The sequence below is a fragment of the Nelusetta ayraudi genome, unplaced genomic scaffold (genome assembly GCF_046127955.1).
Source record: "Nelusetta ayraudi isolate G7.1 ecotype Tasmania unplaced genomic scaffold, CSIRO-AGI_Nayr_v1 ptg000042l, whole genome shotgun sequence".
Classification (NCBI taxonomy): domain Eukaryota; kingdom Metazoa; phylum Chordata; class Actinopteri; order Tetraodontiformes; family Monacanthidae; genus Nelusetta; species Nelusetta ayraudi.
Genome location: NW_027466092.1, coordinates 6,535,853 through 6,558,753, shown reverse-complemented (window position 1 = coordinate 6,558,753; position 22,901 = coordinate 6,535,853). Strand labels below are relative to the sequence as shown.

At 43.6% G+C, this 22,901-nt stretch overlaps 3 protein-coding genes across 10 annotated transcripts in view; 1 reads left to right on the top strand and 2 right to left on the bottom strand.

Annotated features, from left to right (window-relative positions):
• The window catches only part of nrxn2b (neurexin 2b), a 488,522-nt gene extending 485,187 nt beyond the window's left edge, over positions 1 to 3,335 (top strand). For 5 of the 8 annotated variants that reach the window (XM_076033939.1, XM_076033936.1, XM_076033937.1 and 2 more), the window contains one exon: positions 21 to 3,335. In XM_076033939.1, the coding sequence (XP_075890054.1) occupies positions 21 to 925 (905 nt within the window). In that variant the 3' untranslated portion in view covers positions 926 to 3,335. The remainder of the gene's footprint in view (positions 1 to 20) is intronic. The other 3 variants (XM_076033942.1, XM_076033941.1, XM_076033943.1) reach the window with 1 other exon arrangement.
• LOC142893398 (equilibrative nucleoside transporter 2-like) overlaps positions 1 to 22,901 on the bottom strand; it is a 279,352-nt gene that overhangs the window by 139,911 nt on the left and 116,540 nt on the right. The gene's annotated exons all lie outside the window — the stretch shown is intronic.
• Positions 1 to 22,901, bottom strand: part of LOC142893397 (mitogen-activated protein kinase kinase kinase 11) — a 395,948-nt gene that overhangs the window by 315,723 nt on the left and 57,324 nt on the right. The gene's annotated exons all lie outside the window — the stretch shown is intronic.

The following is a 22,901-nucleotide window of genomic DNA, read 5'->3' as shown; positions in this document are numbered from 1 at the left end:
TTGTCTCTTTCTTGTCCTAGGAGGTGAATTAGTGTTGCCCATAATAACAGTGGACTCCCTAGACCCCCCGTCCATCGCCACCCACTATCCAGTCATCCCCTCTCCCCCCACCACCTACCGCCCCTTCCTCACCCTGCTCGAAACCACCAAAGAGTCCCTCCCCTTGCCCAATGGCCGGCCGCCCTGCCCGCTGGACCAGGAGGACTGCGAGGAGACAATCGAGGTGTCGGCGTACGGCTCGGGGGAGATGACCGAGTCGGATGACGAGGACTATTACAAAAATTCGCCCCTGGCCACCGACAGGACGGTCCTCCCCCCTCCCCCGCCGGCCGAGGGCGGTGTCCAAAATCCCAGAGACCGCCATTTCTCCCGCAGCCCCAACTCCCACCGCCCGCCTCTCTCCTCCACCCCCACGGCCAACCCCGACCAGCTCGGCCCGCGAACCAAGCAGGGCGGCGGCGGCGGCGGCGGCAGCAGCAGCAGCAGCAACAGCAAAATCCCCGCCGGGAAAATGAACACCCGGGACCAAGTGCTGCTGCCGCCCGTCCACCCGTCCTCCGACCCCGGCCACCGTAGAATCCCCGGAATAACCTACCCGCCCAATTTCCCCCATGTCCCCACTCCAGACCCCACGTCCCCGGACCGAGGGCTCCCCGGCGCAGTGGAGGTGCAGCAGTCCAGCAGCACCACGGGCATGGTGGTGGGCATCGTGGCCGCCGCCGCCCTCTGCATCCTCATACTGCTCTACGCCATGTACAAGTACCGCAACCGCGACGAGGGCTCCTACCAGGTGGACCAGAGCCGCAACTACATCAGCAACTCGGCCACGCAGAGCAACGGCGCCCTGGTGAAGGAGAAGCAGGCCAACGCCGCCAAGACGGTCACCAAGAACAAGAAGAACAAAGACAAGGAGTACTACGTCTGATGGCGGCGCCGGCAGCCTTGCGCACGCAGGGGGAAGAACGGACGGCGGGCGCACTTAGAGAAGGAAAGAAAGAGACGGAGGGGGAAAAGCGAGAGAGAGAGAGAGAGAGCGAGAGAGAAACATACCATGCAAATTCTTGTCCATACCTCGGCATGGGCAGGCGGCCATTCAACGTTCAAAAAGAGCGGACGATGTGGGAAACGCAGTCGCATCGTAACTCGAAGCGTCTGCCACGGTCACTTCCTGGTTTCCGTCTACAACCTCAACCTCACTTCCTGCTGGCCCAAGAGTGGATTTGGAGGGAAAGATCGTCAGACCTTTCCCCAACCACCAACACCGCCACCACCACTGGGGGGGCCCCACTGTGCCAACAGCCACTCGAGGAAACGTGGCTAACGCGGCGTTCCGTCAATTAGCACAGCTAGCGGTCACCGTTGTAAGTATTTGTGTCGGGGCCTCTGCCCGTCACTCCGAAGTAGGCCGCTGATATGAAGCGTCAGCCGTCCCAGCTCGGAGTCATCATATTATTTTTCCACTTGGGCCGTAATTAGAAACCCACCACGTCCCCCTGCAAAAATAAAAAAAAAATCAATATGCCGCCTGCTTCCAGACACGCTCGGTCCAATCTGTCTCTCAGACCCCCCGCAACTGTTTGACATCTGTCATCGCTCGCCCCCCCCACCCCACCCCAGGCCAGCCAGATATGTCTCTCTCTCTCTCACTCTCTCTCTCTCTCTCTGTTCCTCCTCCCCTCGTTCGCACTGTTTTCTCTCCTTGTCTACGGTGCTCAGCAGCCCCGCGCGACGTAAAACTCTGCCGTGTCTCAAGCATGTAGTATTCATTTTATTGAAGAGACAAAAAGACTTCTTTTCCTTTCTGTGGAGTTTGAAAAAAAGTGGAAAAAAAAATACACACACGATTGATGATCATAAACGTGAAACGTAGCAAAACTATGTGAGAATACCAACCGCTCCGACCTAAAGGATGCTAACCTGTACGTTTAGCCGCCAAACACTTGAGGCTGAGACACACACCCCCCCCAACCCCCGACTCCAACATCCCTGGTCGTCCTTTACTTTCCAGCGTCATGTGTTTCCGGGGCTCCAAGGCATCTTGTAGTGAGCCAGCGGAGAAGCTGCGTCACGTTCCTCGCAGTTACTAATAACCGAAAAACAGAAGAAGAAGAAGAAGAAAAAAAAAAACAACCTCCGGCGAGCCAGACGAACTCTGTTCTATATAATTATAAATATATGTATAGACGTTGCAGAAAACCTACGGACCTAAAGCGTGAGCGAGTGGAGACGAGCAGCAAAGACCGACCTTAGGATTTTCCACGTCGAGAACAGTTTCACCGCTCCAAACACACGTCTGACCCCTGACCCCGATCCAACCCCCCCTCCCCACTCCCCTCTCGACCCCCCCGTGAGCAGCGCGGCGGACGCCTCGTCCCGCTGCGAGACTCAGTCACTCGGGTTTGCTCTTTTCTTATTCGGTTCCTTTCCCCCACCCCCGGGGGGAAACGAGGGGACACTTTAGGGAGAATTCAGAAGTAGCTGGAGTTCCACTGTGGAGAGAGATGCCCTTGCAGCTGGAGAAGCATCTGTGTCTTTCACCCTCATCTTCTCAAGCCCCACTGGACTGATGGCAGCCAACGGGCGAACTCTGCGAGAAAGAGCACACAAACAGGAGGAGGTGAACGGCAGTTCCCCTGGCAGGTGTACGACAACAGAACTCTAGTATTCAAAATTTTCTCGACTATTATGAAAAAAAAAGACAACTGTAACATGAAAAGAAAACTGAAAAAAAGTTTGTGAAATGTCTGAATATTTGACTCTCATCCCATTAATAAGAGAACTGTGTTTTCCCTGCTATCATTCCTGTTTGGAGAAAAAAAAAAATGACAATGAATCTGGGAAACTGAAATTTCTATGTTTATTTTTGTTTTTCTTTATTTTTTCAGTAAACGAGCAAATGTGATTTGGCTTCTGAACATCAAACCTGTCATTCTCCTCTCTCTCTCTCTTTTTTTATTGCATCTGCCATTTGTCATCCCCAGTCTATTCTTTTTTTGATTTGTTTTTGTCCCGCATCCCTTTTCTCTGTTCGCGGCCCGGAGTCTGACCCAAGACCCTGTGGAGAAAGCAGCCTCTATCCTCCATGTTTTCTTTTGCAATTTGTTTTGTATCTATTTTTGTCTCCATAGCTGGAGACAAGACGGCAGCCGTTTGGTTTGACAGGCGCCATCAATTTGCCCTCCTGCCAACTTTGTCTGGTTTCTCTCTTTCTCCATCTGAAGCTTCTCCCAGTATCTTCCTGTTCTTTCTAAATGTTATTGTAAAGTGTTCCAGTGAGATGACTCTAAATATGTGTACATTAACAGAGGGAATACACTTGGTTATATACTTCTTAATCCCCGTGTCGCGTTGTCTCTCTCTGGTCTCCTTGTCTTTCTATCTACTGAGGTTTTATCCAATGAAGCGACGCAGTGTTTGCTTATAATTCTGGAGGTTTTCTACGGTGCCAAAGTGAATGGACATCGCGCATATTATTTTATGCGTGAAAAAGATTAATACTTGTTCTGTGAACTGGTGAATTCTTACCTGGGGCAGGAAGTGATTTTCTCACCGGTAGAGAGCACGGCAGGGCAGCATGTGAAGCAAAACCAAGAGGCTTCGGAGCTCCGCCTCTGTCGAGTGAGATTACAACTCCACAGCCATGAGAATGCTGAGTGAACTGACAGGCTCGGGAAAACCATCTGTAACGCACCTGCCACTGACACGGACCCATAGATAATGTATTAGAACTAGACTGAAATCACTCACTACTTACTATGTAGTGCAGTCGTGGTTACACCATGGCAGAAAGGTGGAAGAAAGGTGAAAGGAGCCTCGCCCTGCTTTTCTTTGGAGATGCTTGCTATAATTTGTATTTATCTCAAAAAAATTAATTTATTTATATGTATGTATGAATTACCACCAGCCAACAGAACGTTTTAATAATGCGACCACACTGACATCACTGACGGCGTCGAGAGTAGTGTCCCAAAAGTGTTTATATTTTGGCCAATGAGAGCAGTAGAGAGTTAGCTACATTCAACTCCTTTGATACCGAGTAGGGAGATGGCCAATCAGAAGGAGCCGAGACACAGCCAGGAGGAATCTGTGATGTCACACTCGGAACAAAGTATTTTCTGGGCATTTTCTGGCCTCTAGAAATGTTTTAGAAAGATTAAATTAGTCTGTCACTTAAAATATACAATAGCAAGATTTGTTAAGAACCGTGTTTCAGGTTGGAGGTCTCCTGTCAACAGTTTGTGTTTTTTATTTTTGTATTTTGTGTGAGACAAATACGTTTTTGGGCCATGTGATTTTTTTCTTTCTTGCAATACCACGGCTGGCCACTGGGAAACATCGGCATGGGTTCTAGTCCTGGTTTCGTAATACATGCACGCACAGAACTATTTTGTGCAAACTCACTTAAAATGAAACAAATTAACTTCGACTAAAACTTAGACTGAGGTATTTTGGTGTAGTTTTCAAGTCGTTTGTTCACTCGTCATTATTTGTATGTGTTTTCTGAAGTTATCGCGAGTTTGGCCACTGTAGGCCGGTTGCTTCTCAGTATTTATAGTAGTGGCAGCTGTTCCGATGGGCGGAAGGAGGAGAAGATGTCCATGCACTAACAGGCACATGTGGCCGGTTAAGCCTGAAATCATCAGACATGGAGGGTTTATATCTTTAACTGTATAAAAAGATGGATGTAGCTTCCTTGTTGAAAGAGGAGGCCAACATGACAGTGCCAAAAAAAAAAAGCCAACTGCTGTCGGCTACCTATAGTTTTATTGCCTTGTAATCCGATAATAATGAAAATCACTTATCGCCCCCAAAATCTTTAAGACCCTCAGAGAGAAAAAACAAGTCATCACAAGTGGCCAATCACTTACATGCATGTGTGCAGGAAATATGCACCTTAAAAATACAGCTTGTGAGAGAGCAATCATACAACTCGCATCATGTTTCTCAACACCTCTCCAATCAAGATCGACATCCTTTGGAGGCAGCAGCAGCTGAGGTAAGTGCTTTAATGCCAGAGGGTTGATTCATACACCAAACTGGAGGATCGCTGTAGTATCAAATGATAATTCCGAATAGAATGAATTAAGTTCATGAGTCGACACAGGGTTCTGAACCAGACCAGGCCATTAAATGCTTTGGGCCTCTAATTCACAAATCAAGATACCATGGGTGAAAATGTTAATGCGGAAGCCAGGTCAGAATGTTCTTATTCTACCTCATTCCATTTAATTTTAATACGTTGCTTGTATTAACTTAGTGTTTCCTGTCATTCAAGGCAGTGTGCTGCGAGCACATTGCTGCACAATTATTTGTGTGATGGAAGACCTACAGTAAAATCCCAGATTGATTTAAAAAATATTACGTATCAAGATTCTTTCAATTAATGTAGTTCAAACATCTCCACAAAACAAAGTTTCCACTGACACTGTTCCAAGCAATTAATAAGGAATTATTCCAAAAGCATAAATTAAAACGATAACATAATTGACATTGTTGTTTTTTTGTTTTGGTTTTTTTTTACGAAAGTATCTATGCAGTGGCATAACTTTAACAGAATCAATTCTACAGCACACTGTTCAAGGGACAGAGAGAACTTACTGGCTGCACCTCACTGCCAAACCTTTAACCATGAAACCACTCACGCACCGTCAAACTTCCTCGCACAACCCATTAAACACTTTTTTTTTTGTTCGCTATCAAAGGCTGTCTGACAGTTGAATGTTGAGATAAAAGACCTTGATAGTGAGAGAGAGAGAGAGAGAGAGACGATTGATGGCACGAGGTTGAGACGAGTTGAAAATCTCGCCGCGCACCTCGTTAATCTTCTGTCAGAGAGAGCAGAAAGGTCTGAAACGACAAGTTTGTCTTGTTTGAAACTTTGAGACATTTGGAATGCTGCGTTGGGCCAGGCTGAACAAATCACCACAATTAAAGCCAGCCATAACTCGCTTCGTGGCAAAGACTGTGTTCTGCTAATTGTAAGACTCGCACGCTATTTTCGATTCTTTACTTTCGGTTTCATATGGAACGCCTGATTTTAATTAGTTAAAAAAAAAAAAAAAAACAGGTCACACGCTAATAATAAATAAGTGTACAGGTTAAATCTGCATTTAACATGCAATTAGCACGTGTGCTTCCCAAGTTTTACCTCCAACTAAGTGTAAGGAAGCCCCAGTTGAAGATGTGGATTATGGCAAGACATCATCTTTTTCACAGAGAGCAGAGGAGAGGAGGGTTAGCCGGCGTCATGGATACATCAGCACGCTAATATTTGATGCACAGCCTTCCTGCTGCGGGGCAGATTCTGCTTGAAGGACCCTCTGTGCATATGGTTGATTTCGCACACTCCCTCAAAAGCGTTTTACCATTAAGATCAGATTTCACGGCATTGGGAGTGTAAAATAAAATTATATAACCATCTTTTATCCATTGCATTAATAAAACAAGATACAAGAATCACAGTTAAATTAATAATACATGTATTTATTTGTTATGAGTTAAATTATTCATAAATTACATGCTTGTATCAAGTCCAAATTTGTTTGGCCGACGTTTTCTAAAAATAGCTTGCCTCTAAAGAGATCCCGGAAAATAGGAAACGCTGGCCTGATGTGATGCCACGAAGGGCAGTGATATTTGGCCACTGAGAATTCCATCAGCCCAGTATTTGTTGCTGTGACCAAAACCAACAGCCAAAGACAGCAGGAGATCTCTGCAGTTGTTGGAGTTGTTGTTAATTATGAAGGTCACTTACACTGGAGCCCAGAATTAAAATAAAGATATGAAATTGACACAATATCCTCTAATGACCTTTAAAGACCTTTAACCAATATGGCACTGCGCATCATAAGCTTAAGATGAATCCTTTTGATATTTAGCATCACTACCTATACATATCTTGATGTTAATATTGTTACAGCAAGGTATTTGAAACATGGATTAATTCATCATTCATTTTTAAGCGTTTAAGAGAGCACTTCTCACATGTGCAAAATCAAGCACACTACATAAGTAAAAGCATCAGAACACATCAGGGGAGGAGAGTCATGAAATAGTGTCATAGCGACAGATGTTCATGCTCTTTCAATGGAGGCAGATTCTTTGCATCCCTGCATCCTTGTACACTGAGGCAAGCTGTTGTCTGGACTGCTTAGGCGAGCAGTATGTTCTTCTCTTGCCAGTTGGCAACTTGGCAAAAATGGTCTGAAACGCGTTAAGATTATTTGCAGCCAGCTCTCAATGCAAAGTAGCTGTGAGAAAAAGCACAGGAAAGTCTTATGATCGTTTAGCAAGTGACGGAGTGGTACAATGCAAAATCTTGAATATACATGTTGCGCTTTTTCTGGGACAGCTAAATTTAAAAGAATACTTTAGTCAGCCCGAAAATCACCCAAATGACCATCCTATGATAGTTTAGCATGAGATGAAGTGAGAGCAAAATTTCAATGTATGAACACTGAAAAACGCACAACATTCTATTGTTTGCTGTTTTTTTGCTGGGACGATAAAAAATGAAAAAAAATACCAGTACCTGAATCTACACAAATCTCACCAAAATTGCAGTCTTATCGTAGTTTACCATGAGATGGAGTGGTAGAATGCAAGATTTCAACATATCCCAAAATTGACAAGCAATCAAAAAAAAAAAAACATACTGTATGTTATGCTGTTTTTTGCTGGGACAAAAACATTCAAAAAAATTCTTTAGTCAGCACAAAACTCTTCGAAATGACTGTGGCTATGACAGTTTCACAGTAGACGAGGGAAACTATCACGGCACGGTGGGAGAAAGCAAAATATCCACATGTCCAAAAATAAAAGACCAATTAAAGAGCTGATCCAATGTATCCCAATAACCACAGTGAATATACTTGTCCAGTGAACGTTACGCGCTTTTATTTTTTATTGTATAATGTGAATGTAAGTAAGTGAGTTCAAAAAGGAAGAAACACTGTGGGAGACAATAAACAAGCCAGCGAGGGTGCTGAGGGCTGTGCGTCTGTTTTCAGGTCAAAAATGAATTGACCTTTAATATTGCAGAAAAAACACAGCCAAAATAAAAAAGTACAGGGAAATGACTCAGCCTCAAATAAATCAGCCACCACGAAACCGAGCGACCCCCGTGTGTTTCTCCTGATTACGCTGCAGAGGTGGTGCGATAAATACATTTTATTCTGGTCTGATCACTTCTGGCAGTGAGGAAATAGCATCTGCTTTTCCAAATGCTTTTCACGTCAAGGGCGCTCGAGATAATTTCTTTGTTTTTTTTTCTTTATTTATTTTTCTATCCAACTAGGCGACCAGCATCAGCGAAACAAAGAGCTCATAGTGCCGAAATGAAGATGCCCTCTCTGACACGCATCATGCTCAATGATCTCAGAATTCCACCGGCATGAAAAGGTATGAAATTCATTAGTGGAAAATTCCGTCAAAGCAGATTGGCAGAAAATCTTTGGCTGGCTCAAAAGGTCAACGTCAAAGCCAATGCTGTAACTGCAATGAGGGAAATCGACCCGCCAGTGTCTCTGCCACAGCATCACAGTGGACACACTTGGACAGGCCAAGTCAACGCAGAGAGAGAAGAATTGTTTTTCCAAGCCGACGCACAACCGCGAAAGGCACCTGAACTAAAATTCAGTCAGATTAACACACACGCGCACTCGGCTTGTATATTTAGAGATGTCAGTTTTCCTGTCATTGGGACTGAATAAGCAGTGGCATGTACGTTTATTGAACTTGGGTTTCGCAATTAGACGTTAATCCCCAAGGAAAATCTTAATCCTAATTAAAAGGGGAAATTCCAGACAGACATCAAAGATAGACCATACCGTTGACGCTCATTGTATGTTTCTTCATCATTTTCCCAATTTGGATGTGGGAGGCATCGAGGGAGAGAAGTCCTCCCCAGTTGGGCAAATGCCTGGAGAGATAAAGAGAAGGCGGATGAATCAAAATGGACCCAACGCACAGCAACCTGCCGGCGGCGACGCCACTAAACAGCGGTGTGGAAAAGCAACAGCCCTGACGCTAAAGGGGCAGTGACAAATAAATACGTTTCACGTTCGCCATTTTATGACAGCGTAAGCTCAGCACGCAGTTTGTGCATTTGTGCGACGAGCGCCGCATCACAGTGCTTCCCACAGCGTGGAAAATGGTTCGCCTGAAAATCAATTTGAAGGCAGCGCGAGAAGCCACGCTGGTGCCTCTGAGTGAGAATTTGCAGAGGATTAACATTGTGAGACATTTAGTGTGCAGACCGCAAATTGCCTTCCTCTTTATGTTAGTTTTGGGGCATTATTTTGTTCAGTGTTATTTTTTCCCGCAGTGAATGCCGCATAGCCTTCCGCAGAGATGCCTTCTGCTGCTTTGCTTTGCTGATACCTGGCATCACTTACGTTTTTATACTGTATTCACTCACTGGCTCGTAGTTAATATGGAGGGCTAATCACGTGACAGCAACTCAATACATTTAGGTATTTAGACTTGGTGAAGACGACATGCTGAGGTGACTTAAATCAGAACAGGTGATTTAAGTCACTTTGAGTCACTTTTTTTCTTTGATTTAAGCATGACACGGTTGTTGGTGACAGACCGGCTGGTTGGAGTATTTTTCATTAGTAAACTTTTAATTAACTGGGGTTGTCACACTGGCACAACCATTTCTGTGGTTTTCGGAGAATGGTTTTGAAAAGAGAAAATATCCAGTCGGCAGCAGTTGTGCGCAGGATGAAGCCTTGTTGTAGCAGAGGTCAGAGGAGAATGTACAGATTGGTGAGAGGCCACAGATGGCAAACTGTAAACAACTTCAGGTTACAACCAAGGTCTGCAGAATAGCATCTATGAACCAAACACACACACACACACACACACACAAACACGCAGTACATTCAAAGCACTGAAGATTTTTTTTCAGCCACTGGCCACTTTTTAGGTACCCAGTGCTGGCACACAGTATAAGAAAAAAACTCTTCACTTATTTAATCATTAAAACAGTTTCAGCACTGCACCGTGCTCTACTATTAGAAATGCTGTCAGCACTTTAAAGAAGGCCTTTTATGATCATGACGTCAAAAGGTTTTTTATCTTCACTTCTCCACTTATCTTGTGTGATGCCAGACTGACTTCTGTTCCGGTTATTTTTTTCCTGGTGAATATTTGTTGTGTCTCACGTTAACACGATGCCCAACAAGGTCACAAAACAGAAGCCGTGCGGGGTCCTTTGCTTTCTCACCTCTGTGACCGTCTCCTCCTCCACGCTGACCTTGTTGATTCATTCTGCCGAAATGTAATGAGTTGAAAACATTTCTCAAAAGCAACAAATGAAATAAAGGTCTTCAGGGTCGCGCGGAACATTCTGTTTGTTGTTTGTTTTGATGTTGTTCTGTTCACTTTTGCGGCAGTCCAGGATAAGTAAACAGCTTTTTCTGCACCGACCTTGGCCTCACAGCAATGGTTTAGGTTCTTTGGGAATAATCCTAGTCTCCTGCCACCAAGAAATTTCCTTTCAAGGGGTTGATGAGAATTTTGGCCATTGGTCCTCATTTCCAAGGAAGCGTGTGTGCTACTTATCGGCAGAGAACGTTTCCTTCAAATTTCACCCAGTCCTCTCCTTTAGCTTTGCTGGTGCTATGCTAGCGCAAGTCAACGGTTTCTGTTAGCCTTCCAGTGGGAACAATCTTAGCCACTCCACAGAATACCTGCGGCAAATCAATTTGGCCATTGGTCCTCATTTCCAAGGAAGCGTGTGTGCTACTTATCGGCAGAGAACGTTTCCTAACAAATTTCATCCAGTCCTCTACTTTAGCTTTGCTGTTGCTATGCTAGCGCAAGTCAACGGATTCCGTTAGCCTTCCAGTCATTACAATCTTAGCCAGTCTGTGTACACCTGTTGCAAATAAATGATAACGCAAGACTATCAAGTAAATGTCCGTGTTGATAGAATAATGTCAGAAATAAAGCTAACCTTGCATCTGACTGCATTAAGAGGGACTGGTGTCTTCATAGCGACAGGATTTTACTTCACTCTGGTTAGCATTGTAACAAGCTGTGTCGTACTCGTCATCTTTGGCAATGACAGCGGCAGTTAAATAAGAGTCTGCAGTCGAGGTAATGTCAGTCAGACTACAGCAAGTATAAGTAACGTTGCTGTTGAGCAGTTTGCAAGTGTTTAATGCTTGCAAACTCTGCTAAACGAGAAGGACTGGATGACATTTGCTGAAATGTTGTCCACCGATAAATGACTTGGAAATTATGTCCTATGTTCAAAATTCTGAACCCCTTCAAAGTGAGTAAATTAACAACTTGTCATTTTTGCACCAATACGGGTTAATTACACAGTCTAACACGCAACCACTTTATGGTTCATTAGAATATTCAGAATATATTCTCCAACAAAAATCCTTCGGACACGATTTTTTGCTGCAAAGCTTCACGTCTGCAAGATGACTAACTGAACTCTCTCCAAACTGAATGTCAAAATCATGTTTTGCTACAAATATTTAGAACGTAATTAGTTCTAATTATCTCACTCCGGGAAATGTGTGTGCTTTAGTTGCGTGTATCACTGTACTACGATCACCACAAAAAGGATCTTCTGTAAATGGAGTTGAAATAAGTGTGAGGGGAAAGTCGGTGCAGCTCTCCGTCCACAGAGATTGAATCAGCACGGAGGCAGAGACGGCATCAAATCAAAGGTTCCCTCAGAATCTGCAGCAGAGGTGAGAAACTGTAAGGAAAGCGGAGAGAAACAATACTCCTCAACTCCATTTTGGATTGTGTTTCCTCCCTATTTCATCATCCCATCTTCTCTCCAACTGTGAGCTGTATCCCCATGGTCACCCTCGTCATTTACTCAGTGATCTGTAAAACTATGGTGCCCCGGATTCACTCTCTTAAGACATCTCAGACAAAGCTAGGACACGCACCCCGCCCTCCATCCTCACTGCACATTTGCTGCAGTATTTAACATGTATTTTAAACTTGGCCCTATAAGTGGCAGAAAACGGTCAAGGCGTAAAGCCAGATACACAGTATCAAGCCACATAACTCACTTCAAGACTGACACTGCCAACTGATGAGTCCCAAATAAATCGGAGAATTTGCTTTTCAGGAACTTGGAGGACAATCCATTCTCTGGGGAAATGAATGTAAGTTTAACCTCAGTGACACTGAGCAGAGCTGATAGGTAGATGATGTCATGAGTCCAGCTGGCAAGAAATAACTTCACTATTTAAGAAAGTCGACAATAAATACATGGCAGAGGCGGATATACGGCCCCAGCCCAAATGGCCAAACCACTCGAGTTTAAACTGTGACAAAAAAAATCCTAACTTTATTAGCATTCATTGCTTTACATTAGACTGAGCTCTTCGAGGCCGGCTGGATTCAAATGGTCGAAATTATTTATTTGAACATGTGCTAAAATAACTAATCATCTAACTAACTATCACTATGGACGGGCCGGGCCCAAACTCGATGACATCCTCACCCTGAGTGCTCCTGTGGGGAACTTTGTTTTATCCCAGCCCTGCCTGACAGTCGTCAAATTAAAAGGAGTAAAAGGGAAAAAACCGAGCGGCAGAGTGATTTCCCCGCAGGCAGAGAGCAGCGCGGAAAGCACGCCGTTCACAAATAGCGTGACATCACAGCTCGCACAGGCAATCAGTCGTGACACCACCTCAGCCGCCTCGCCCGTCATTAAGAGCTGATCAGCCTGCGCACGTGCGGGCGCATGTGAACGTCGGCGGATGCCGTTGCGGCCCCGGACTGGATTTCTTTTACTCGCCTCTGCCAAAACGCTCCAAAGGGGCCACGGCGCGTCTACGTGTTGTTGGTTGTGCGCATGTTGTTGGTTGTTTAATGGTGCGTGTGATCATGCAGCTGGAGGCAGCGAGGGCCCCTGCAGGAGCATCTTTTGTGTGAAGTCCCCGAAGATGAGCAGGCGGGTAATTCCCGTCTTCCGTCACCGGGGTTGCTCCGCAGGCGCCAGGTAGAAGATGTCAGAAGTTGAAAAAAAAAAAAAAAAAACCTGAGACACGCTGCGGGGCTGCAGAGCTGGCGTTGAAAGACCTGGGAAAAATACCAGCGCAATATCAAGTTTACTCACAGAATGTAACTGAATCTGGGTTTCAAGAGTGCAATGAATAATCGGTATCCTTTTTGGTTGCTCAAATTTTGCATGCGCTTGAACAGATGCACTCAACGGCAATGGTATTATGTAGAGACCATTGAATGGGAATATTATGCAGATTTTCATCTCTGACATGATGATATATGTACGCACTGTGTACGTAGAAAGACACTGGTTATGGATTTAAAAACAGAATGAAAGAAAACAAAAGTATGACTTTTGTGATCCTTTCAGTGCTGATTGTCATTTTCAGTGTTTTTTGCAAACCATTTTGGTTGGTCCCCTGCTCGCCAAATTATAGAATGCATATTTTTAGCACCTCCACTCTAGAAGTGTCTATCTTTGTATACGCTCAATGCAATCCACTCAACTCATTAAGCTTTGAACACATCCAAAAGTGCTAAAACTAGTAGAAGACTGGAAAAGGAATAAACTGCTCACATTAGTTCAGTTTGCTTTCGAGCTGAGGACTCATTTGATGGTCATTCAGCTGTTGCCAAGGGCTAAATTAAAACAACCACAGCCAATTCACAATCATTAAATTGGCAAATACAGTGAATATAGCTGATTTTTTTTCACTGTCTGGGAAAAAAAGTTTGTTTTTACAACTTGATTTTAACAAACACGTGTTAACCCAGGAAATGCCAACATGTCTTCAATGCTATACAATTCTGAACACACTGTGTTCCATGCAACGCTCCTCCAGCACATCAGCCACATGCTATAAATTCATGTATTTCCACTGCACAATGTGTTATATTAAAACCCCAGTCTGCATTGAGACTGAAAAAAAAAAAAAACAGAAAATGAAACATTTCTCTACACAACACCAAACAATAGAATAAAAGCCCTCTCATCCCTCTTAAAGGGCAGCAAATTTAACCGTGGAAACCCAAGGCGAAAATTATTCTGCTTGTACTAATTATTCATAAAGGTAAAGGCGAATTTCCACTGTGTGGGCTCTTTAGCACATGGGTCTAAGAAGCTGACCTCGAATATAACCACAACCCAGCTGGGGTCTGACATCGCAGGCAATGACGCCTCCTCCGCTCCATTCCTTCTCTGTCAGTTAATGATTATTACTTGAGTGTTAACTGAAGAAAGAAAGAAAGAAAGAAAGAAACTCTGCTCTGAAAAATTACCCATTTGACAACATGTCTGCAGGCCTCCGCACTCGCTGTCAAGTGGTCTGGAATATGTATATTACCGATGAGAATACATCATTGTGACGCCCACCAGATGTATTGCACTCCAATGAGAGCAGGCAGAAACATGATTCTGTAAAGTCAAAGGAAAAGGACAAAAAAAAAGTACTTCCTCTGAAATACCTTAATTTGTGCTTCTTCTTCTTCTTCTTCTTTCTTTTTTTTGTTTGCTTTTTTGTTTACTTCCATTTTCACTCCTCATTGGCCAAAAAGTGACAACTAAACACAAGGCTTTGATCATCCTTCACACTTCTCAGCACCACCTTCCCTCCTCCTGCTCTGATCTCCGTCTCAGTCGCTGCTGCGTGCCCGCTTCCTCCTCACATTATTTCTCATTCATAGCAGTGCTTGTGTTGTGAGAGCGCGCATGGCACCCAGTAGGCCTCTCTAAAGCATATGCCCGGACAGCTAGCGTGCGTAGGCTGTGTGAAGCCTGACACTCCCCTGCAGTCGGCGGCTCTCCGAGGATGAGCATATGATCGCTGCTGAGATGCTCAGTGGGCTTTTGTCAGAGGTTTTGTCTGATGACAGTTACACAGATCTGAGATCTGTTCTGCCAACAGGAGGTCCCAGCATGGTGCTGCACCAGACAAAAATCCCCCGTTTGCTTCCTGCTCTTCTTCTTCGCCAGTTTTCTTTTAGTTTCCCTTTCAGTCTTGTTTGTCTCTCTCTCGTCTCGCTGCCCTCGTCCCTCCCCCCCGCCCTCCTCTACTCGTAATATGCGTCACGGTGTTTAGACTAATTGGCAGCACCTCTTGGGCATGACACAAATAGCTGGCTCAATTTACAAGTCAAATACGTGAAGGAGAAGTGAGTTAATGGAAGGGAGCCAGGCAGTGGCAGGAGGGAGGGCGAAGGGGTGAAGATGCAAGATGCTAAGCTGCGGCTAAAACTAGGGAAGCGATAAAAAAAAGTCTTACACAGCAAGTCTGTGTGTGTGTGTGTTTGTGTGTGTGTGTGCGTGCGTGTGTGTGTGTGTGTGTGGCTGCTCCTTTTGAACAGGGCTCAGCTCTGCATGTGTTTGTAGCTAAGTTCAAATATCAATTATTTCAAAAAAAGTACAAAAATATGATTCATGTTGACATAGTGATGGGAGACATACATACCTCCATTAATCAGAATCAATTGGAATCAGAATACTTAATTAATCCCGAGGGAAATTTTGTTCGTAACAGTGCTCCATTCAACCCTCAAGACTGTACATAGTGCAAATATAATAGAAGCATGCAAAAAAGAAAAGAAAATTTAAAGTTACACGGCTATAAACATGGTGCAAATTTAGCAGCATGAAAAAAATAAGCAGTCGACTGTAAAATAGTGAATGAATGAATGTGAATGAATGTGGCAAGCAGTGGTTTCCCAGTGAGGAGTTGTACAGTTTTATTGTCACAGAAAGGAAATACCTTCTGTGGCGTTAACATCAACATATGCACATTCACATACAATCACATTCATATATACATATATACATACATACATATATCCTTTGAATTTACAGAAAGGGGTGAGAGCTCACAAACTATGCTTGCCTTGTCAGATTTGCATATTCAAAATAAATTTGAAATGAAAAAGTAATTTACAAATTTACATTACATTCAATTTACAATATTTTTATACAATTGGCAGCACGGGTGTGCCTGCCAATGTGGGTGTGTGATATACAGTTGTGAGTATTGTGTGAGAGGGACAGGGTCTTTGTCACCGCGGAGCAAACTCAAGGCGGCTGAGCGCTGAGCAGGATGATGGATGAACAGGTAGCTACCTCCAAATGTCCGCCACCGGAATAAAGCCATACAAACACACACTGCACTTACCTATCAATCTGGCTGTCAGGGGGATTACACTGCCCGCGCACACACACACACACACACACACACACACACACACACACACACACACACACACACAGGCACTCTTGCCAAAGTGTGTGAAAGAAAGAGAGGAGGAGGGTGAAGGAGGGGGACGGGACTTGGACCAGTCTGGCCCGACTGTAACATCAGTCAGCTTCCGAGAGGGTCCCTCCGTCTCTGTGTGTTCCCCTCAGGCTCCCATCCACTCATATTTCTGCCCAGTTTCCACGGCAACCATCATCTTTGGTCTCGTGTTCCAGTAGTCCGGGAAACTTAAGACAGGAAAACACACACACACATACACACACACACACACACATACGCATGCACCACGTGTTGTACTGTCCAAGTTACTACGATCACCAAAAAACACTTTCCGGATCCGAATTGTGTCCCTGCCTGGACGCTCTTGATCCCAGCGGCCTTATATTAGCCTTCGGAGTTTGAGATTATTCACGGTCCCGTTTATGTGTAACAAATTAAGGACACATAGAGTGACTAGGTGCTCATTAGGAGCCAGTGCAGATAGAGCTCCGTAATAGAGCGCTCTAATTAAACTGCCTTGGCATTGAAGCAGCATCCAGCTGACCTCGCTGCCTCCCAAGACTCTTCAGCTCCATCACGCACACAGGATCCACTCATTACCGCCATGCACTCTCTGTGGACTGGAAGAAGTGTGTGTGTGTGTGTGTGTGTGTGTGAGTGTGTGCATGTGTGTGAATCCAAGGGTGTGCACATATGTGTGATTCCCTGAGTTGAAAGCAATTTCCTTCATACCTGCCGAGCTGGGAAAGACGCTGCGTAGCAACATCTGTGTAGCGATACACACATTCAACGTGACAATAAATCAATATGACACTTTTCTTTTTTTTGAGCAATCCGTCAACCGTGATTGGTCGAATGTCTCCAGGCAGGTGAACACTGTGTCCCGAGCATGCATATTTTTTTTTTTTTTTTTAATCAGTGCAAGTCAAACCGTGATCATTATCGAAATGAGACTGACTTCATCTGATGTTAATTAAGACATTGTTCCAAAATCTTCTATTGAAAAGTTGATCTTCATTAGAGATGCTGTCTCGATCCAATAAGAGCCCTGTATCTCGCAACCATCTGTCATATCTTTTAAGAATGATACGTTGAGATATGACCAACCTAATTTGCTTGCTAACTGACTTACTTGGAATTGCATACCGACTTGCTTTAGGCTGCCACTGTTGCCATCAATCTTCCTTACATTTCTTTGCTGTTGCTGATATCTAACGATACCTAGTGTACATCACTCGGTATCGACCCACACTAGTTTTCACAGAAAGAATTAAAATGTAATCATTTTAAGTTAAGTAAATTAGTGTCGCTTTGCAGCTACCAGCCTGAGCCAGTAGGGGGAGGTGCATTTGTTTTAACGTTCATACGTCCCACTTGTTAATCTTCCATCCATCCCTCCATCCATCCATCCATCCATCTTCTCTATGTGCTTTCTCCTTCAGTCAGGGTCGTCTGCTGAAGCCTATTTCAGCTGTCATGAGGTGAAGGCAGAGTTGCACATTGGACAAGTCGTCAGTTCATCACAGGGCCACACAGAAAGACAAACACAGTCAGCCACACACACACACACACACACACACACACACACACACACACACACACACACACATACACACACACTCACACACACACACAGTTTATAATTCACCTCACATGCCTGTTTTAGACTGTGGAGGGAAGCCAGAGAATCTGGAGCGAACCCACACAGACAGTGCGAGAACATGCAAACTCCACACAGAGAGGCCCCAGGTCCGGGATTGAACCCCCAACGTTCTTGCTGAGAGGCGACAGAGCTAACCACTCTACCCAAAATTCTGCTGCGCATGATTAATAAAATTATGTACAAATAAGTGTCTGAAGATTTCTAATAATTTGCATATTTTTTCAAGTACAAAGTACTTAAGACGATGAAGAAAGAAACCCAAAGAAGAGAGAGTGCACAGGAAATTTTATTCTTCAAACAGCAAATCGAGATAAACATTTTAACTGCGGCCTCTTAAACCAAGGTCATTAAATGCTGTGAGGGTTTAACATCTTGTCGAGTGTCTAGAAAATGGTCGTTGTGACATGAATTAGGCAGTGACATAAGACGGCGCCTATCTTTAATTTCTCTGCACATCATCGCTTACAGTGCACGAGGGGCTACTTTCACAGCGCAGTGCTGGCAGTGCTTCAGCAAGATCATTGGGGCATTTCCAACTCTCAGGAAGTGAGAGGGGCGTTGAAGTCATGTGCATGGAGACTCCCAGACAGGGTGGCAGAGCAGAATACATACAATCAAAAGACATCTTCAACAGAGGAGCTAGAAGGCTATAACGTTAAGCATATCATCAGAGCTCATCATCAGTTCTGTACCTTCACGCCTCTCGGCTCTTCATCCTATCATCACCAGCCACACTTTGATGTCATCCAGTCAGCTGTCAAATTTAAGAAGCGATATCTCTCTCTCGGTCACGTAGTGTCGACCAGAACCAGAGCACCTGCACGACTACTCAACCCGCGCCCAAACCCTCTTCTCCGAATCGAATGCAAGGATGGAGCCTCGTCACTAACATCTGGTTCCCCATCCGGCCTACAGTTCTGGGACTCTTCATTCCAATGCTAGACTGTAAGCACTCACGCTTCCAAAGTCATGGACTAACATTGACTCTGGCTTTCATGGTATGCATGGACCATGCATTAGCATCAGTTTCTTATGCTATGCTGATGATTGTTTAATTGCAGTTTGTGCAACATCTAGCTGTCCTAGAGAGAGGGATCCCCCTTCTGTGGTTCTCTCTGAGGGTTCTTTTTTCCTCGTCCAGGTGCTAGCTTTTCACCACCTGGTTCAAGGTCTAACATTAGAGGATGAACATCAGTTCAAGATATTAACCATTCAAACAAATTATTTTTTATTATTTGGATTATCAATATGAAGGTCAGCTGATTAATTACCACCAACAGTGTTGAGACTCCAGGGAGGTGGATAATCTCCTTCGGGTATGAAGATTTACTTACTTCTAGATTTTTCCTCTTGATTATCTTCTTCCTCTCCAGGGTTTCAACACCAAAGACTGTAAATCATATTGTACTCACAATTAATGTTACATCTTAATCCACTTGTTTCAGTCAATATTCTTTGTCCATCCCGATTGAACAAACCGCAGCCAGCCCGCCAGCTACTATCATTGTTTAGACAGAACATCGTCTCACCACCGTGTCCTTTGCTAATAATCCCGACTATGACGGCATTAAGATGACAAATCACCCAGTAGAATAGTCCTGATGGCAGAATCACAACAATGAAAAGTCAACTCCTGCAGGCTTTTGGCACACAATTCAGTGGTTTTTTTAAACAATCTACTCGTCCCCAAGGAGGTTTATGATGCTTAACTCCACCTTTTGTAAAAAAGAAAGGAGGATATAGAAAATAAAATTCTATTTACACTGAAGTAGCTTTGACATCAACAATCTGAAACAAATCAATAGAACATCACAAATTGAGGCTCAAACGTAAGAATTTCAAGGACAGATATTATATTGCATCTGTACTTCTGAGGTAGAAAGCCTCTGTGAAACACAACAGATTGGTTCAGGATTCTAGATAACAGCTGTCAAAAAAACAAACAGCTGAAGCATCTTGCAATTAGGACTGGAGAACCAAAATCCTGTTTAGGAACAGTGGGAAAGATTCTGCACAGCAGACAGCAGACAGCATACGGCGTAGCAAACAGCAGAACTTTGTTGTCTGACTCATCGGTGTGAATTAAATCAGCGTCTTGTAAATTGGTTTTGAAATTAAGGCCGTCAAAAATTCAGACCAAAACGTTATTTTTATAGTTTTAAAATAACAATATCATAATAGGTCACATTATGTCACAGTTGACAGTCAGCTTCAATATTGTCCAGGAGTAAAAGACTTTATCATTTGTCACTGACATTGTCAGTCAACAGCTAAATTTAAATGTGGCATATTTATGCCTTTTTTTTTTGCTGAATGATTTGTTTTTGTAAATTCTTTTTTTTTAATCTTTTTATTGTACCTACCTGCCGCTTATTTGGTAATGAATCACTCTCAATAAAAAAAATCTAGAAAAATTCTGTCCTTTCAAATAAGCTTTCATAATCTATCACGTGACAGGGCTTGCCCTTTTAATAATAAAAAACTCCTTGTACCTTAAAGCTAATATGAATCACCTCTCAAATACTTCAATATAAAACACTTTCGAACTTGTATTGCTTTTTTAAAAAAAAAAAACAACAACAATGTCGTCAAAAAGAATGACAGTTTTTTAATACAGTACAAACATGTCATGGCTACACCAGGACTATACACAACCTGTATTATTTCTTCAGCCAGAAACCTTTAAAATTGAAGATGCTGCCAAGGATACCGCTACAGTTCTGACACTCAAGCCGGAGAGGATGGAGTGCAGCACGGGTCATCACTTGAAGAAAGGGAAAGGCAGACTGATGATGAGTCGGCCTGACAGCATTTGGGAAGAATTTTGAGTCGCTGCCGACAGAAGTGCTGCTTTGTCCAAAGCTGTATGTTTAGTTTTCCAGAACTGAGGACCCCTGATAAAGTAGTGACAGTAATGTAGAGATACTTTCTGGCAGCAGCTTCTATATCCCTGCTGTAGTTTCCAGTTAATGCGTTGAGTGCCTCAATAACCACCGTTCATTTCCTCAAGAAGGAATCCGACCACTCAGTTTCATCTTTTGCTGATTAAGGCTTGTTTACCCTCCTCTCTTGGACTTGAATGGTGTTTTGCTGGATTCTATCCTGGTTGTCACAGGGCAAAGGCAGGGCAACACCCTTGACAAGTCACTCATCCATTGCGGGGCTATTAAACCTATTTGGATCGGTTAAAAAAAAAAATACTACACATTCATGTTACATCAAGATAATGATGACGATGACATTTACTAAACTAGTCTTCTCCTACAAGTCTTTGTGTTGGGTGTGGTTGAAGATTATGCAATCTGTCTGTTAAGTCAATAGTTATGACATGATTGTAACAATCATTCAACCTGTGTTTTTCATTTATCATCTTTGAGGCAGGAAAAGAAAACTTTTGTTTTAAAACAAAGCAAGAAAAAAAAGCGAACAAACACCTTAATGTGCTTCCCCCCCCCCCCCCTTAGAATTAAACCATGTTGCTAAACATGGCTTGTAATAAAATCACCATCTGGGCTTCCAAGGTGCACTTGTCTGCTTCAAATAATTCTTTCACACAAAATAAAGCATATTCACTCTCTAAATTGTCCCTCGTCCTCCGCTTCAGCCAAAGAGGCGACAACTGCTAGTCACACTAAATTGAGGAACATAACAGTAAATCTTTGTAACACAAACCACTTTGGTGCTAAACATTTACCCATCAGTGCGGCGGATGGCCTTCTGAGTGGTAAATTGGAAAAGTCCACAGACAGCCTTTGACAGTTGCCAGGTGTTATTGCCAATTGCCAGATGCCGAAAATTTTCCCTTTAAAATTTGCAAACTTGTGTCTGAATTTGTGCAGCTGCACACATAAGTAGGTTACTGTTGTTTGTGCACAATAACAGCAGGTGCGTAATCGCTGGCATATTGTGTGAACATGTACGGTATTAAATTATTGTAAGGACAATGTTTCCTTGCCTGTGACTCGTCGCGACTGTATGTGTTTACGTTGTATATAGACGACAACAGTCCATTCGTGCCAAAGAAGCTCTGTGCAAATGTGTCTTTTCATGCGTGAGCGTGCTTGTAACATGCGTCACATCACTTTGACAGGACGATGTAATGGCTTAAAGGTAGACCAAGAAGCACCAAGAGAGCTGAGCAGATAATAGCATAAAAATAAATGTGCAGGAGAGGATGTGAGACACAAAGGGAAAAGACGGACACACACATTGAATTGCCAAATGTAATTGCGCCTTAGAAATGTGCTTTTTCCATCTGTGTGTATCATTGCATTTCGCAGGGTCCCCCCCCCGACCAGCTTCCAATCAAGCCTCAACTATTTCAAAGAAAGTTGCTGCGAGGTGTAACCAGATTCAGGGACAGAACATCTAATTATCAAATAGTTTAGTCTGATTCGCCCTATTATTTTAAATAGAGGCATACACACTTTATAATAACAGCTCTGTCTTACTTAATATGTACCTCCAACCACCCAAAGCTTAATAGTTTTATCCTTCGGTTTAATCATCGTTGGCTTTTTTTAAAATGGGCGTAAAAGTTCCCTCTGTTAAAAATTGTTTCACTTGCAGCAAAACGAGAGTTACGAACCATCTGCCTTGAGCACACGCAGGTTAGATAGAGGTGGAATCTATCATAACTACTTTGACCCTGAGGGTCAGTGTAGTTATATTACGCTAATGGCATTAGATGATCGGTACCTTGATGTTTTCTTGGTTCATAGCAACAGTCCATAGCAACAACAGTGTGAGTGCTGCTCTGTATACACTGCCAGTTCCTGGTCAGACAGGAGAACAGAAAAACCATAAACAGAATACACCACGACTGAATCAGGATGAAGTAAAGAGGACTTATTGGAGATGGGAACCATCTGTCAACACAATTATTAAATCAGGACAAGCAGAAAACACCACTGTTGATTCAGGAATAGAATTGAAAGATTAAAAAAAAAAAAAAACTGACAGCAGCTATTGGTTGGTCAGATTCCACATTCAGATAAAAACCTCCTGCA